The sequence below is a fragment of the Myotis lucifugus genome, unplaced genomic scaffold, assembly GCF_000147115.1.
Source record: "Myotis lucifugus unplaced genomic scaffold, Myoluc2.0 scaffold_38, whole genome shotgun sequence".
NCBI lineage: Eukaryota > Metazoa > Chordata > Mammalia > Chiroptera > Vespertilionidae > Myotis > Myotis lucifugus.
In genome coordinates, this window is record NW_005871086.1 from 4,278,264 (window position 1) to 4,296,267 (window position 18,004).

At 38.2% G+C, this 18,004-nt stretch overlaps 1 protein-coding gene across 7 annotated transcripts in view; it reads right to left on the minus strand.

Annotated features, from left to right (window-relative positions):
- Positions 1–18,004, minus strand: part of AQR (aquarius intron-binding spliceosomal factor) — an 87,577-nt gene that overhangs the window by 19,077 nt on the left and 50,496 nt on the right. For 6 of the 7 annotated variants that reach the window (XR_002828932.1, XM_023752894.1, XM_023752895.1 and 3 more), the window contains 7 exons: positions 15,473–15,619; positions 14,625–14,694; positions 12,576–12,686; positions 8,686–8,795; positions 6,290–6,425; positions 4,230–4,439; positions 2,766–2,903 (listed from right to left, as the gene is read on the minus strand). Coding sequence is in view for 6 of the 7 variants with exons in the window: in XM_023752894.1 (XP_023608662.1) it covers positions 2,766–2,903; positions 4,230–4,439; positions 6,290–6,425; positions 8,686–8,795; positions 12,576–12,686; positions 14,625–14,694; positions 15,473–15,619 (922 nt within the window). In the remaining variant the exon portion in view is untranslated. The remainder of the gene's footprint in view (positions 1–2,765; positions 2,904–4,229; positions 4,440–6,289; positions 6,426–8,685; positions 8,796–12,575; positions 12,687–14,624; positions 14,695–15,472; positions 15,620–18,004) is intronic. The other variant, XM_023752898.1, reaches the window with a different exon arrangement.

Sequence of the window (18,004 nt, forward strand, 5' to 3'; positions counted from 1 at the left end):
TGGAAGCAAATTTCGGGGTATCACCCCTGCGGGGGGGAGGCCTTTGCGGGTTATACCGGCGGCGAGCGGGGCAAATTCGGGAGGACCAGGCCAATAGGGAGGAAAGGTGGGGGTGGGAAAGCTGGCAGGGGGCCCATTTGGGGGGGGCAACACTGCCACGGGTGGCAGTTTGGGGGGTTCCGCCTGAGGGGGGGGGGGGGCACTTGGGGGCAAGCAGGCCGGAGGAGGGTGGCAGTTGGGGGCAAGCAGGCCGGCAGGCAGAGTGGTTAGGGGCAATCAGGCAAGCAGGCAGGTGAGCGATTAGGAGCCAGCAGTCCCAGATTGCGAGAGGGATGTCCAACTGCCAGTTTAGGCCCGATCCCTGTGAACCGGCAGTAGGACATCCTTCCAGGGGTCCCAGATTGGAGAGGGTGCAGGCCGGGCTGATGAACACCGCCCCCCGTGCACGAATTTCATGCACAGGGCCACTAGTTTATATATATAAAAGCCTAAGCGTCTGGATGACTGGACAACTGGCCAGTAGTTATGACGCGCACTGACCACCAGGGGGCAGACATTCAATGCGGGGGCTGCCCCCTGGTGGTTAGTGCGCTCCCACAGAGGGAGTGCTGCTCAGCTGACAGACGGGCACAGTTGGCGAGTACAGCTATGGCTGCTGGAGCCTCTCCCGCAGACACTCCACCTGTGTGCCTGAGCGGCGAATGGAGGCAGCAGGTGCAGTGGGGCCGGGATGAGCAGGAGCGGTGCAGGGGCCAGCCGGGGCTGGGCTTCTCCCCAGCCACCTGCCACTTTGTGCACTACTTCGTGTTGTGCAGGATCATTGTGAAAAACTGGCTGGAGCCTGACGAGCTGGCGGGTAAGGCTGGGCTGCGGTGGTGCGGAGGTCCACTGATCTCTGCAAGCCAGGCTGAGGGACCCCACTAGTGCTTATCAAAATATGTTTGCATCTATATTTGTTCAAGATTGGTAGCTGAGCTGGATCTCCATTGGACAGGATGGAAGTTCAAGTTCAATTCTGCACTGTTTCTTGTTGAAAAAGGTTTAGGCATGTGGCTGGATATCTTCTCTACATCTATCTGATACTGAACTTCCCTATTACAATGATTAATTAGGTAATCTGGGTGGGAGCTTAGAAGAAGGGAGATGTTCAAAAAGCCACATTTTCACAGAAGTCCCTGCATGGACTTTCACACTATGCAAAAAAGAATGGGAGAGGCTCAAAGAAAGCTTAAGGAGCTTGCTTTCTGAAAAAATCTAAAAATGTACTGCAATTTAACTTATAAAAACTTATCTATAGATTCTGCTTTTTAAAAAGGAGATTTTTAATCACAAAGCAAAATTATGACATAACTATACTGGGAATGTGCACACATGTCTCCTTGGGGACAGCACAGAGTCAAAAGATAAGGCCTAACATGGAAATTAAACATTCTTTATTGATATAGATTAAAACAACAAAGGAAAAGCTAAAAGAGTTGAAAAACTGGATAACTGGGGATAATCAAGAAATAGGGGACTGCTTTTTTAAAATTTTAAGCAGATCTACAAGGTTTTTAAGCTCTTAAACCAGATAGACATGTATAAATTGGATAAAAATAAAACGTTAAAATTAAAAACATAAAAAAAGCCAAGAGATACTATCAGCACTCATGCTAACAATCTTTAGGTGTGTAGCACAATGTAAGTATAGAAATGAATAATGAAAATGTGATAAGCTACAAGTAATGTGTTTTAGAATATGCATGTGGAAAATGGCATGCAAGCATAACATCCTAATTACAACTGCATCATCTCCCCCTGTTATTGAACTGATATGATTTAATATAAAACTCAAAGTATATTTTATGTCAGCCCCAAGAATAAAATACTTAGGTGAAAAAGTCTCACTAATAATTTTCAAAAGGGTAACTTCACACTACCTTTTAATACACTATTTGTCCTACTTGCAGCTGAGAAACCTTTTATCCGAGATAACAACAATTCTATCACCTTCAATTTACTTAACACCTATCTTTCAGTGAACGAATAACACTAAAAAATTTGTCAGTTACTTTCATCAACAACAAATGCTTTGCAAATTCTGAATTCAAACTAGTAAGGAACCCTATTTTAAACAAGCACAGATAAATCAGTTTCAGGGAAGTTAAATGATGTGCATTGAAATAGAGTCTACATCAGTATCACTAGCAAAGTCACAGTCTGCAAATTCAAATTTGTTTGCTCAATTATTACATTCCATTTCAACTGAGCCACAGGCTATACCATGTGCTTTAGCTCTCTGGTCTTTATCATGTGATTAAGTAATTTAATATCTCATCCTTACAGTTTAAATATTCCATGTCCTCACATGGAAGGCTTTTTCTTTACTGAATGAACAAATAACTGGGACTGAATGTGTGCTTAAAGCATGAACAATGTGAGCATATAGATGTTTATTTCATAGGTGAAAAACATCACCAAATATTATCTTTATAGCTTTCAGTTCTGTTCAGAAATTTTTCACATAGTGAAAATATATTAATCTACCTTAGTAGGTATTAAAATTTGGTTAGACAATCATATGGTTATAATATTATTTAATGGATATATTACTAATTTAGAAAAATTATATTTAGAGTTCACTAATGAGACATTTTTAAGTTATTATAAATGCAAACTTCTAAAAGAGGTAGGCCAATCTCCAAGGGAAATGGCCTACATTAAAAACAAAACAAACTAACAGCTAAACAAATGATGAATTAACAAACTAAAATACAAGTCTTTACCTTGAAACCTAACTTGACTAAATCATGTCGTTTTAAGGCAGCATGAGTACAGGTCATGGCAATGATTTTGGCTTCTTTCACCAAAAGGTATTTAGATCTGTCCAGTCCACTTCGAAGCAGTTCAGAGGCCCTGAATTCCTACAGAAGTGGGGGGAGGAGGGACAGTGAGAAACTATTTTAGGAAAATAAACACAGCTTATGCAAACATCCATACAATCCAGTTAATCAGACTTAATTCCTAAGAACTTAAAGATATCATAAACCAGACCTAAAGAATCATAATTCTCTTCATTATTAATTAGGTACTAATTAAATTCAAATAATAGCTGATAGTCAAGCTACAATTTGGACTGTTTTTGTAAAAGGTAAAACATTTGCATTATCAACAAGAATACTAGTCCTCGCTGGGTGGCTCAGTTGGTTGAAGCATTGTCATATACACCAAAGGGGTGCAGGTTCGATCCCTGGTTGGGCGCTTACAGGAGGCAACCAATAGAGGTTTTTCTCACATCAATGTTGCTTTTCTTTCTCTCTCTTCCCCTTCCTCTCTTTAAGCATACCCTCGGGTGGAGATTAAAACAAAAAACCCCAAGAATACTGAATAAAAGATAAATTATCACTATATTTATATTACTCAAGGTCCCTCCAGGAAAATGAAACTATTTCAAGTATTCATAACAAAGGTGAATTTAATGCAGTGGACTGAGTACACAGGTGACAGAAGAGCAGAAAAGCAATGAAGGGGTCCCTGGGTTCCAAACACATTCTTCTTCAAACATATTCTTTGTATAGTGGTGATTCTTATTTCACCTTACTAGTCAGGATCAACCACCCTGGCTAACCAGCAACCACTTGCCTACTGAAGAAGAGGCATGAAGAACTAAGAATGCCCACGTGGCAGTCTCAGATTCCAACTCAAAGAACCACTGTTCGCCGAAACCGGTTTGGCTCAGTGGATGGAGCGTCGGCCTGCGGACTGAAGGGTCCCAGGTTCGATTCCGGTCAAGGGCATGTACCTGGGTTGCGGGCACATCCCCAGTGGGAGATGTGCAGGGGGCGGCTGGTCGATGTTTCTCTCTCATCGATGTTTCTAGCTCTCTATCTCTCTCTCCCTTCCTCTTTGTAAAAAATCAATAAAATATATTTTAAAAAAAAAGAAAAAAAAGAAAATCATTAAAAAAAAAAAAAAAAGAACCACTGTTCAATCTCCTGATGCAAGCATCCCTTTCTCAAATATTAAGACTTTGACACCAGAAAAGCCAGAATAATGGGCATTCAATTCATACTAAATTTTACTTATTTCTTGAACTAGAACTATAAATATCTGCAATAAGCACACTTAAAAGTAATAATCTGGTTTGTGAGATTTGAATATTTCATTTACTTCACATAAAAAACAAAACAAAACCAACATCTAAACTTAAAACCTTTAAAGGAAAGTTAGAAAAACCTGAGAATCCTTACCTCAAGCTGAGTAAAGATTTTCTTAATATGCCTGAAACATCCTTCAGCAATTTCCATGTCTTCTTCATAAGACCGACCTTTAAAAATGGGTTGAGGAGCATTTGCAAAGTATTCATGAAAAGGGAAGAAAGTGGAGACTTCCGTGACATCTGGCGATGTGTTACCTTTATTTTTCACTTTGCTGATATATTCTTCCCAGCGAGACATTACCTATTAAAAAAAAAGGACTTGAGGTTAAATTTGCCAGCTAATTATGTTTTAAATGATAAAAGAGAAATTTTGTAAAAATAAGGTCTGGTAGGTAAAGGGTAAGAAAAGCAATCTTTAACCCAAAATAACTATTTCTTACTAAAGTCACTGATGGACTAGACTGCCCTTCTTTTACCAAAGTAACTTATCTTTAAGATTATAGAATAAAAGGTTCTTTAATAAAAAATGTACAAAGGGGGAAAAACTTCAGGGTCATCTCATGAGACTTTACCTGAAACATTTCAGATTCTCCATTTATGCAAAAGGCTTAATGAAATTCCTTATGTTTTTTAATCTCAGTTTCTCTCCACACGTTAAGTTCAGCTTTAGCAGTTTTTAAATCAATTTGGCACTTAATCCTTCTCCCAGACCTTTATAATTTTTCCAATTCTCTTTAGTACATTTATAAAGAACTCTGGTTAAGCTGAGCACACATTTGAAAGCTCATTCTATGACTTTTGTGATAAGAGGTCAATTGTACCCTGGCATAATGTTAACTATGCCTCTACCTCAAAGTTCCTACTTAATTCATCTCAATCTCTGTGCTTCTCCCAGGTCTTTTCCCATTACACTCCCAGTTTTTCTCAAAGTGTGGTCCTTAGGCAGAATATCTGAGAAGCTAAATAACAATGTACATCCCTAGATGCCACCCTATATTGAAAGAGACTCTCTGGAGACAGAGCTTGAGAATTTCCTCTCAAACAACTTTCCTCATGTGATTCTTACATGTTGAAAATTTTTTAAAAATTAAATTAAAAAACACGTAGTTTTGACTGATAGCCTAGTGATTTTTATTTTGTGCCAAATATGCATTTAAGCATGATCTGTACTCCATTCTTCAAACTTCCAAACAGTCTGAGTCTAATGCAGACTACTTTGCAGGAGGATGCATATCTCTCCTGTTTCATAAGAAAACATGAAATATGTTCATTTTAAATGGGCTCACGTGGTTTGTGTATCCACTTATAATGAGCACAAACCCATTCTTTCATATACATCTTAAAATTTCATTGTTACAATTTATACCTAAAATATACAAATAGCATTAGTATAAAGAGAACACAGTTACACAAAGTCTTCATTATTTGATTACGCTTTATTCCATTTAAAATTACTGGGAAACCAACTGGCTATTGAAGTTCATTTGTATTCATTTTATTTGCCTTTGTTTCTCATTGGCTTCCCAATGAGAAACAAAGAATGTTTAAACAAAGAATCTGAAATGTTTGAGGTAAAGTCTCATGAGAAGACCCTGAAGTTTTTCCCCCTTCCCAAAGAACTAACCTCACAAAAGCAAAAGAACACACATCTAAATTGAAGTCAAAAGAATTTTTAACTTAAACTCTTGTGTATTTAATAAAATTAATTCTAAAACATAACTTATTTCTGAAAATTTAAAAGGAGATTGTTTTTCTTTATTACTTGATTAATAGTCATAGTAAAAGTAAGTTACAAAACTGCACTTTGTTACCATTAGGTAGCTGGGATATTTAGTTATTTATACTAATGGAAAAAAAAAAAAAGAGAATAACTAGAAACTTTTTCAATAGCAAAAAGGAAGAAAGAAAAAATTTTAAAGTACCAACATTGGCCTTTCATTGAAAGCATCATCAAACAAAGTTTGCAAAGAAAATTGAAGATTATAGAGAAAACAAACATTTAACATTCACAATATTGCTATGGCAATAGCATGTATTTCAAAATACTCCCTGAAAAAAAAAATCTTTCAAAAAAGATCTCAAAAACCCATTTCAGTTTCCATCTGAAGACCATACAAGTGAAGTATGATTTAAAAACTCTTAACTTCCTACCTGATATAAGAAGAAATAGCCTGCAGTTTCACAAGTATATGAAGCATCCCCTGGAACCCCTAGGCTTTTTTGCAATCGTTTGACTTCTTCTAAAAGTTCTATTCTTCGAGCCAGGACATAATTAACTCTTCCATACCTAGAAATTACAATTAAGCAAAAAGGCAAAATTATGTAATGAAGAGATTTAAAAGGAAACTGTCAGCAAAATATTCAAGAAAAATCATATCAGAAGCTATAAATGGCCAAGTTAAATAACACAACAAAACAGAAAACATAGTTTATATTTTACTATAAGTAGTAATTCTTAGATCATTTTACACCAAAGTTACTTAAAGTGCACCCTATGGACCAGAGCATACCTACAAATGTGTTAGTAGTCTGTGAGGAAGAAAAATCAGACATCACTAAATACACCATTTAAGTTCAGCTATCAATTTTTTTTTCCCATAACAAGTTCTTCACAAAGAAGCAAACAGTACAGTGCATTCTGGTGCCAGTTCATCTCATCAGACCAAGAACATACAGTTTACCCACTGACTGCTTTGAATAGCACTGTTTTATACCATCACAAATATAGCTTTGTTCTAAAGGCTTTGAAATGTAATGCATTTTTCTTTCTGTCATCCCAGCATGTGGTTTGGCACCTGAACCTAGTAGGTTCACAAGCATTTGCTGAATGAGTAAGAAACCTAAAATTTGGACAGTATATATAAAATTTGAAGTTAAGAACTTCAAATTTTAGTTAAGAAAAAAAAGTAGCGGCACCAGAATTGCATTCCAAAGGCTATATACATACTCTTTCCACTATAACAAAATGCCCCCTATGACCTTTTACTAATAAAGATCAAAACAGCTTTTAAACACTGAAGTTCTCATGTTTAAAGATTTGACAAAGGAAGAAATCATGTTCCTGGCTGCTCCAGAGTTCAGTTTACCTCTGAGGCAGCAAGCGATGATCAAGAATACAAAAGGGATAAGACACGGTCTATATTTTTAAGAATTTTCCAACTTATAAGGATATAAACATCAATAGCAGGTAATTTATTTTTCTATGTGCTTATCTATAGTTTAAAATGTTTCCTACGATGCACACGTTGGTAATGAGAAAAAAATAAGAATGCTTATATAGAGTTTGTAACAAAATGCCAAGTCTTGTACTATAATGTTAAATTTAAAAAGCAATATATAATAGAATCCTATGTGATATTTGTTTAATTACTCTGTAAATCTAAAACTATTATTTAAAACTATTAATTTAAAAAGGCAATTGTAAAATTATTATTAATAGTAAGATTATAGCTGATTATTGAAAAAAGGACTATCGAACACTTGTTTTGGATTAGTAAAATTATGGACGATCACTCCATCTGTACTGTCTCATTAGATTTAACATTTTTCTTTATGAAAAATGATATCACTTTTATTATGAAACAATATTTACTATTTTTCTTTTTAGTTACAACAAAGGGATAGAAATGAAAGAATATGCCCAATTGATCAAGCACACACTTAACGAGACTTGGGGCTTGGTTTGTGTATCAGAAAGCAAAGGTATTTTTCTGTCTAGAAACTCAGTAAGTAGTACCTAAAACCATTTTTAAAATCCTACTTCTGCTCTGTTATAACATTCTTTAAAAACTATAAATTCCACTGCAATACAATTATAAGTATAATATTTAGCATTCCATCAGTATCTGTATGTTCGCTGAGTTTGGGGGTATTTGATTTTAGACTCTAGCCCTCTAGTAAGTTAGGTTTAATATGAGGAAATACTCATGGGAAGAATTCAGAGAAATATCATTGGCTGATCCAAAATTAATAATTAAAACTCCAAATAACTTAATGTGTGTTGTTCTTTGCTCTCTGATTTATTTCCCCCCTCCCCCTCTGACTTTTTAGAAGCTAATAAATGTTTGGTAAGCTCTGTAAAGCAAGAACTCAAAGTAGATGCAACATAATAATTTAACACTCTTTTAGCTTTTTTGATGTCTATGACCATAGTCTAAGGTCATGTTCATACTCAAAGACTGTATTAAATATGTGCAGCTGTTAATTATGCCTTCTGTCTAAAACTATGCTTTAAAGATGGATTTGAATACAAATGAGGTATTATAAAGCAACTTTGAAGAAAAACCCCCCAAAATACTAACAGCAGAAGAAGTTTGAGTGATAAAATTTTAGTCACTCTACAATATGCAATATTAAACATAAAGCCTAGCTAAACTGGCATTAAGAGCCTGTAATAATATTTACAACTCCAAAGCTTACAATGCCATTAATCTTCAATTGCATTTCATTAAATGAATCAACTTCCTAACTGATGCCTTAGACATACACAAAGGAGAATGTTAAAGATTCTTTGTATACCATTTCAAAACTCATCCCCATTGGCTCACCTGCTGAAATCTTTCTCTGTCTCCAGCTCTTCTTCTCCATGACCAAGACGCAGGAGGTGGCGCTCGTCAATGTCTAAAGCCATGATTTTCTCAAACAACTGGTTCAGGGCCTAGAGAATAAAACCAGAAGGATGATGGTGAGTTTTAAAGAATCAGCACTCCCTTAAAAGTAACAACCAATATTTAGAAGGACAGAAGAGAAGAAGCATTGCTCAGTCAGATATGAATCAAAACAAAAAAGGAAACATCTTATATTTGTCCATTTACAATTATTGAATTCTGATATTTCTGCCTAAGTATACTAGGCCAAATAAATAACTGGAAACCATAAAAATCATCTAATCACTAAATCTCTGCTTCTAATTTATGAAAAGAAAAAGGTTTGGGCTCAGTTTCTATTTCTCCCAAGTAATAACAATTACTAAAATGATGAATAACCACACCAGGTTTTATTTCACTCAACAAAATTTCCATGGATTGCAGAGAACTGGGAAGTCTTTTTGGTTGGAGAAGGACTCTCAGTAATTGAGTGTGTAGGTAGAACGTACCGAGAGGACCACAGTGTGAAAAGTAAAGTGCATCATTCAAATCTTGGGCTGAAAGTCTAAAGATCTCTATGCACAATGAGCACTCATTTATAGCCAACTCTTCTGATGAAAGCCACCCAGAAGCCACTCCTTTCTACCTACTAAATGTTCTTATTTAGGGTCCCCTCAAATCCTGGTATTTATTATCTACACATATGCAGTTACAAGGTTTTTCAGAATGGGGAAGGTTCACAGTGTGGGAAGATACACTAATAAAAACATCATTTAAAAATTAGCCCTCACTCAAATATCTCTCCTAATTTACCATCAGTATAACCCTGCCTGCCCATCAAATGAGCATCCAATCTCATCAATATCCAGGTTATATAATATAAATATCCGTTGCTATCAAAATTCTACCAATTAGAGTTCAAAAATTAAAGAGATAAACATAATTTTTAGAAAAATTCCCAACTATCCAAAATCTTAATATTTTTCAGCCAAAAGTTGGAGGCCCAACTGATCAGACCACATCACATTACTCACTATTCAAACCTTCGCTATCTAAACTCAGGAACAACATAGATTTAGATGGCAAAAATACTCCCACTGAAATCTCAGAAAAACTTGCAAGATTTCATTGTGAATTAGAGTGATGTTAGAGAATTTCTTGAGTTATATATGCACATAGAGATCTGGCAAACAGAATAGTTGTGAAAAAATCAACAATTTGATAGACATCAATAAGGATGATTTGATGATCTAAGGATCAAAAATGGCCCTTAGGAAACAAGTCTTTGACTATTTTTGTAAAATAATCCTCTCTATAATTGTGCTATTCAAATCAATCATTAATAAAGGACACCATAGAAAGTCATTATCAAGTTATGACAAGATTTATTTAAAAACTAGAGGCCCGGTGCATGAAATTTGTGCACGGGGGTGGAGGGGTGGAGGGGTCCCTCAGCCTGGCCTGCACCCTTTTGCAATCCGGGACCACTGGCTCCTAACCGCTCACCTGCCTGCCTGCCTGATCGCCCTAACCCAGCGGTGGGCAAACTACGGCCCGTTTGAAATGAATAAAACTAAAAAAAAAAAAAGACCGTACCCTTTTATGTAATGATGTTTACTTTGAATTTATATTAGTTCACACAAACACTCCATCCATGCTTTTGTTCCGGCCCTCCGGTCCAGTTTAAGAACCCATTGTGGCCCTCGAGTCAAAAAGTTTGCCCACCCCTGCCCTAGGCTCTCTGATTGCCCCTAACCTCTCTGCCTGTCTGCCTGATCACCCCTAACCACTTGCCTGCCTACCTGATCACCCCTAACCACTGATCTGCCTGCCTGATCACCCCTAACCACTCTGCCTGACTGATGGCCCCTAACTGCTTGCTTGGGGGCGGGGCCAGCCCAGCAAAGGGCTATCTGCCTACCTGATCGCTCCTAACCACTCTGCCTGCCTGCCTGATCACCCCTAACTGCTGGTCTGCCTACCTGATCGCCCCTAACCACTCTACCTGCCTGCCTGATCACCCCTAACTTCTTGCTGGGGGCAGGGCCAGTCCTGCGAGGGGCCGTCTGCCTACCTGATTGCCCCTAACCGCTGGTCTGCCTACCTGATCACCCCTAACCACTCTGCCTGCCTGCCTGATCGCCCCTAACCACCTCTGCTTCAGCCCCCGCCACCGTGGCTTTGTCCAGAAGGACGTCCGGAAGGATGTCTGGAAGATGTCTGGTCTAATTAGCATATTACCCTTTTATTAGTATAGGTCAGTGATGGCAAACCTTTTGAGCTCTGCGTGTCAGCATTTTGAAAAACCCTAAATTAACTCTGGTACCGTGTCACATATAGAAATTTTTTTATATTTGCAACCATAGTAAAACAAAGACATATTTTTGATATTTATTTTATATATTTAAATGCCATTTAACAAAGAAAAGTCAACCAAAAAAATGAGTTTCGCGTGTCACCTCTGACACACGTGTCATAGGTTTGCCATCACTGGTATAGATACATGAATTGCCCAGCCAGTGTGGCTCAGTGATTGAGCGCCAACCCATGCACCAAGAGGTCACTGGTTTGATTCCTAGTCTGGGCACATGCTTGGGTTGCAGGCTCAATCCCCAAAAGGGGGTGTGCAAGAGGCAGCTGATTGATATTGATGTTTCTCTCTCATCGATGTTTCTATCTCTCCCCCGCCTCTCTCTCTCTCACTAAAATCAATACAAAAATATATTTTTTAAATGCACGTATTATTCTTTATTCACTCTAAGAATTTGCAAATAGAAAAATTATCAGAGACTAAATTTTATTAAATAGAAGAAAAATAAGTCTACGTGTGTGTGTGTGTGTTTTTTATCAAGGTAAAATCTCAATCAACCCTCTTCACGGCACAATTTTAGTACATTATGTCACCATTACTATAAACTTCAAAGATATAAAAACATGATATGAATGAACACAATAGTATTGTTTTTTAAAACCTGTTAATTAAAAGTTGATGAAAAACAGAATAAATGACATGAGCATTCTAAAAACCCCGTACTTCTTTGTAGACCAACTCTTTGCAGAACTGGTCAACTCAAGTCACCATTATTAATATGTATTCAGAGAAAATAAGTACCTTCGGAGGTTAAGACTACCATGCAAGTTTCATAACATGCTGAATGTTCTGAAAGCTGCCTTTCATATTCTACATGAGAACAAATGTTACTTGTTTTCCTTCCTTTCTATGAGTGACAGCTATCACATCACAGAGGTAGACATAAAAATAATTTTTCAACCATTATTTACAAGAAAGGAATTTGTTTTTTTTTGTTTTAGCTGTTTATAAAGCCTTATGTATTGAACCTGCAATCTAAAATAGTCCTTCCATGTAATACATTCATATGTATACTTCATAAAGATTTAAAATTCAATCCAGTAATACAGTTTAGATTCAGTCTTTTAGGAATATTTGTTCTACTAGCAGAAAAAATGCTACTAATGCTTCAAAGTAAAAGCTCTAGCTCAGCACGTAACATGAGGGGGGAGCAATTTAATTTCATTTAATCCAAATATTTGACTATGTATCTAAATATTCTGCTTAGCTTTTCCACAGTCTGACACCCCCTCAATTAGAAATAAAAGGTTGTTTTTATATTTTCTTCAATACAGTCTTTCCTGGTACTCTGTTTACCTATGATCAGGTTATCACACAAGCAGAAATCTCCATTGTGCTTCCATGAATTCCTGCTCCTTCTTTACCCCCAAGGTCCACTCTATACATTTATGTGTACATGTGTGTGTTCTCTCCCTTCCTCCCCCCCCCACCCCCCCCACCCCCCCCGCCCCGACCCTTCCTCTCTTCCTCTCTCTCTTACCTGATTGGAATGAGTAACAATCAGAGTTCTCTGCTCTGGGAAATTGTGGTATATATTGGATATGATCTGAACCGCCACGTCTGTTTTTCCTGTACCCGGTGGGCCCACAACCTAAAAAAGAGATAAACAAATAGCAAACTACTAAATGGAATTCTAAAACTGAAAGATAAAATGTTTAAAAATCCACTGAATGAGTTTAATAGCTTAACGGACAGGACAGAGTCTATGAATTTCCAGACGGATCAATAGAAGTCACCTAATCTAAACAACAAACAGGAAAGAAGGGGTAAAACAAGTCATAGCCAGTGCCTCATTAATCTGTAATATTAAAAGGTCTAGCATTTATATCACTGAAGTCCTAGAGAAAGTGGAAAACTATACAGTATAGAAAATGTGTTTGAAGAAATAATGGCTGAAAATTTCCCAAATTGGCAAAAGACATAAAAATCCACAGTATCAAGCTCTGCAAACCCCTAACAGAATAATCCCAAAGAAATCTATGCCCAGACACACTATAATTTGATATTTGAAAACTAAAGACAAATTATTAAAAGCAACTAGAAAAAAATGATACATTACATAGCAAAAGGATGTTTCAAATAACTATGTATTTCTTATCAGAAACAATGGAAGTCAGAAGGATGTAGAATAACATTTTTAAAGTTCTGAAAGCAAAGACCTATCAAAGCAGAATTCATATCCAGTGAAAATATCTTTAAAGAGTTAAGGTGAATTAGAGACATTCTCACATGAAGAAACCAATGATAATTCTTTGCTAGCAGGCCCGCTCTTAAATAAAGGATTGAGTAGATTGTGAAGAGTTAAGTATGTATATTGTAATTCTCTAGAGCAGCCATTAAGAAAAATTATACAAGGTATAACAAAGGAACAAAATAAATCAATAAAAACATGGAACTAAAACTACACAAATAACTCTTAAGAATGCAGGAAAGGAAAAGCAGCAACACAAAACAAAGGGAACAAACATAAATAAAATGGCAGACCTAAATCCAGACACATCAGTAAATACATTACCTGGGGTCTAAACACACCAATTAAAAGACAGAGACTGACAGAATTCATAAAACAACATGCCCCAATTATATACTGTCTACAAGAAACTCACTTCCAATACAATAGGTAGTTTAGAAGTAAAATGATGGGAAAAGATATATCACATAAACACTATTCAAAGGAAAGCTGCAGTGGCTACATTAATATCAAAGTAGACTTTTGAGCAAAGAAAATTACCAGTGATGAAGAGAGACATTACTTCACCAAGAAGACATAACAATGTGTGTATACATATCATAAAGCTGTAAAATTTGTAAAGCAAAAACTGACAGAACTGAAAAGGAGAAACAGAATTACAGTAGGAGACTTCAATTCTCCTCTCTCAGTAATCAACTGAATATAAGCAAGGATTGAGAAGTACTGAACAATACTATCAACCAAATTAATCTGATTGGCATACATAGGACACTCTTCCACCCCCAAACCACAGAATACACATTCTTTTCAAGCTCATATGGAATATCCTCCAAGATAGATCACATCCTGGGTTACAAAACAAACCTTAACAAAATAAAAAAACCAAAAAACTGGAATCACATTAAGTATGTTCTCTGACCATAATGGACTTAGATTGGAAATCAGTAACTGGATAAGAGAAAATCTCCAAAAACTTGGAAATTAAACACATGTCTAAATCAGTTGTTAGCAGACCTTTCTGTTAAGGGCTAGCAAGTTAACATTTTAGGCTTCGTGGCCCAGATTATCTCTGCTGTAAGCATTTAACCTCTGCTGATGTAACACAAAAGTGGCCACAGGCAACAGATAAACAAATGGGCATAGCGATGGTCTAATAAAACTTTATTTATGAACACTGAAATGAGTAGCAAGATCTCCATATGCGTAAGATGTCACAAGCACTTAGAAACACTTAATTCAGTTTGGCTTTTGTGCTTCAAATAGAACACACTATAAAAATCCGATGCTCACTTCTAGTCTGAATCCATGTAAAAACATGTGTAACAATAATGCTCTTACCATAGTTAGCCCAGGCTGCATTCCAGCACGGATGGCCTCTATCTGTGTATGAGTGAACTGAATTGTATTACTGCAAATTAGAGTAGATAAAAAGTTGGTTGAAAACACAGATGAATGACATTCAGTAAAAATTTAGACAACAGTGACCAGAGTTATAAACATCTGCTCTGCATCTGTTCCTGTTCTCCCAGTCTCTTCTCCTCCTCAGGCTGGCCCTTTGTGTATGTGTGGTAAAACTACATAATAAGAAATCTGCCCTCTTCACAACATTTAAGTGTGCAGTACAGCACTGTTATCTATGAGCCCAATGTGGTACAGCAGGTCTCTAGAATTTACATCTTATGTGGCTGAACAATCTCTTCTGAATGACTCTCTGCACCCCTGCCCTTCCACAGATCAATTAAAACTGAATGAAACTTGTGGATGGAGAAGACTACAGTTATTTTTCAATATATTTAGCCCATTCCAAACCTCATCTGAAGTGCCCAAGTTCTAGTTCACAATCTAATACCAAATGTCCTGTCACTGTATTAGTTTTGGCACACACGCAACGAGCAGCTGTTAAAAGTAACACATAGTCATAAAGTAAGAACCCTGTGTTCAATTTAAGGAAGCCCTCTAACGTTCATTTCTCATAGTACCTGAAAATGTTTCTTTCTGAAATATGACTACAGAATGGCCAAAAATGTCGGAACTATTCAGCCAACTGATAGACTAGAAGGAAAGGGTATAGCAACAGAATTTTCTGGGATTTTTAAAGAATCAGAAAATAATAAAAAATATTACAAATCCATTTGAAATAGCAAGCTATTATTAATTATTACAATTTGCCCAGATAGTAAAATTACCGCTTGGGTTGGTTGTAAGGGTAAGGACCCCGATTAGGAATAACATGAGGTTCAACAATTAAGGTCTTGGCCTCTTCAGTGTCTTCATCTTCCCCATCCACGTCTTTCCTTTTCTTCCCTTTTCCACTTCTTACTGGAAAAGTTATCCTATAAGACCAAACTTCTGTTTAGTTTTACAATTAACAATGTTTATCATTGTGCATACATTGTGTAAAGAATAATCAGATCAGTAAGAAACATTTATGATCTAAAGGCTCTCAATATCTGTACATAAATGTTGAAGAAAAGCAGAATTAAAAGCACTAAAATGTGTTAAAGGTACTCAGATTAGAAAAAGTCATCCAATTAAGGAAAATAAAAAAAGAAACATATACTTAAGTCACATGTAAAGTGCTACACACGCTGTCCTTGATTTAATTAGAAAAGGCTTCCTGGCATCTAAGATGAGTTTTGAAGAATTCAGACATGTAAGCGTAAGGGAAGACACTCTGGGAAGAAAGAAGCACCAGCAGCTTTGCTGGAGTGCGGGACACAATTTAAGGCACCTTTGGAATACCAAGGCTTTAAGGCAGAAGTTCTTAGCCCGGGGTCAGGGATACCGTAGGACAGTGGTTGGCAAACTGCGGCTAGCGAGCTACATGCGGCTCTTTGGCCCCTTGAGTGTGGCTCTTCCACAAAATACCACGTGCGGGCACACATGTACAGTGCGATTGAAACTTTGTGGCCCATGCACAGAAGTCGCTATTTTGTGGAAGAGCCACACTCAAGGGGCCAAAGAGCCGCATGTGGCTCGTGAGCCGCAGTTTGCCGACCACTGCCCTAGGAGGCAACTCCCCACAGGTACCTGGGGAAGTGAATGAAAAAACTAAAGTTAAAATAAAACATTAATTCTGTGTGCACTTTTTCCAGTCTTTCTTCCCATTCTGAAAGGACAGATAATACCCACCCCCATGTGCTAAGAAACAAAGAGGCTAAGAGGTTGATAAGCAACAGGAAAATTCAGTTTCTCAGGGAGCGGGATGACTCTAGCAGTAAAGCATGTAATAGGTACAGTGAGGAGACAAAGGCAGGAAAGACACTGCCACCAAAGACTGAAGTGTTAAGGCCTAGAGAGGCTGTGGTCAGGAGTGACACATAACAGTATCCTGAAGGCAGAATAGATAAGGCATTAGAGGAGTAAAAAGCAGGAATTAGAGGAGTAAAAAATTTTCAAAAATAATGCCAAGATTTCAAGGCAGAGTAACTAGAAGAATGATTTTGCCATTAATAGGATTTGGAAAGTTTAGAGGAAGACTACATTTAGGTGTTATAAGGATTCATGTTTTTAATACGTAGGGTTATTTATACTAATAAAAGGGTAATATGCTAATTAGACCGGGAGATCTTCCAGACGTTCCTCCGGACAAAGCCATGATGGCGGGCCATGGCAGAGGCGGTTAGGGGCAATCAGGCCAGAAGGGGAGGGCAATTGGGGGTGAATAGGCTGGCAGCAGGGGGGTGGCAGTTGGGGGCGAGCAGGCCGGCAGTGGGGGGCAGTTGGGGGTGAGCAGGCCGGCAGTGGGGGGCAGTTGGGGGCAAGAAGGCTGGCTGGGGGGGGAGGGGCAGTTGGGGGTGAGCAGGCAGAGTGGTTAGGGGCGATCAGGCAGGACGGCAGGTGAGCAGTTAGGAGCCAGTGGTCCCGGATTGTGAGAGGGATACCAGATTTGAGAGGGTGCAGGCTTGGCTGAGGGACACACCTGCCCGCACCGCGCCACCGCCACCGCAACCCCCCAGTGCACGGATTTTGTGTACCAGGCCACTAGTTACATTTATATTTAACAACTAAAATTGTATGTAGTAATTTCCAGCTGAGGAAGCAGGCGCTTTCTTATCACCCAAGGTACACAAAGTGCTTTGTCACTACCTGTGTGATGGAACTCTAGGAACAGTGGTCGGTGCTTCAGGTACTTTGTCCTATTTCTACTCAAATTTTATAACCAAAACTCCTTTTACATTAAATATAACTATATTGCAAATATTTAAAACTTGTGAAAGCAAGCAAAGTTAAAAATAAAAGAATTTAAAAAACAAAAAACAAAAGAAAGTTCAAAATCACATGGCTATGTGTATTAATTAGGAAGTATACCAGACTTTCCTATCTAATAAAGAGGGAATATGCTAATTGACTGCCATGCCCTCACAAAGATGGTGGAGCACAGTCCACTCAGCCCCGCCTCATCCAGCCTCAGTCCTCCAGTCCCCTCAGCCCCACAGGGGAAGGCAATTGGGGGCAATTGGGTTAGCAGGGGAGGGCAGTTGGGGACGAACATGCCCGCAGGGGAGCAGTTAGGCATCAATCAGACAGGTGAGTGGTTAGGACCCAGCAGTCCCGGATTGTGAAAGGGATGTCCAACTGCTGGTTTAGGCCTGATCCCTCCAATCAGCCCCTGCAGGATCAGTCCTAAACTGGCAGTCGGACATCCCCCGAGGGGTCCCAGATTGGAGAGGGTGCAGGCTGGGCTGAGGGACAGCCCCCCTACCCCTCGTGCACGA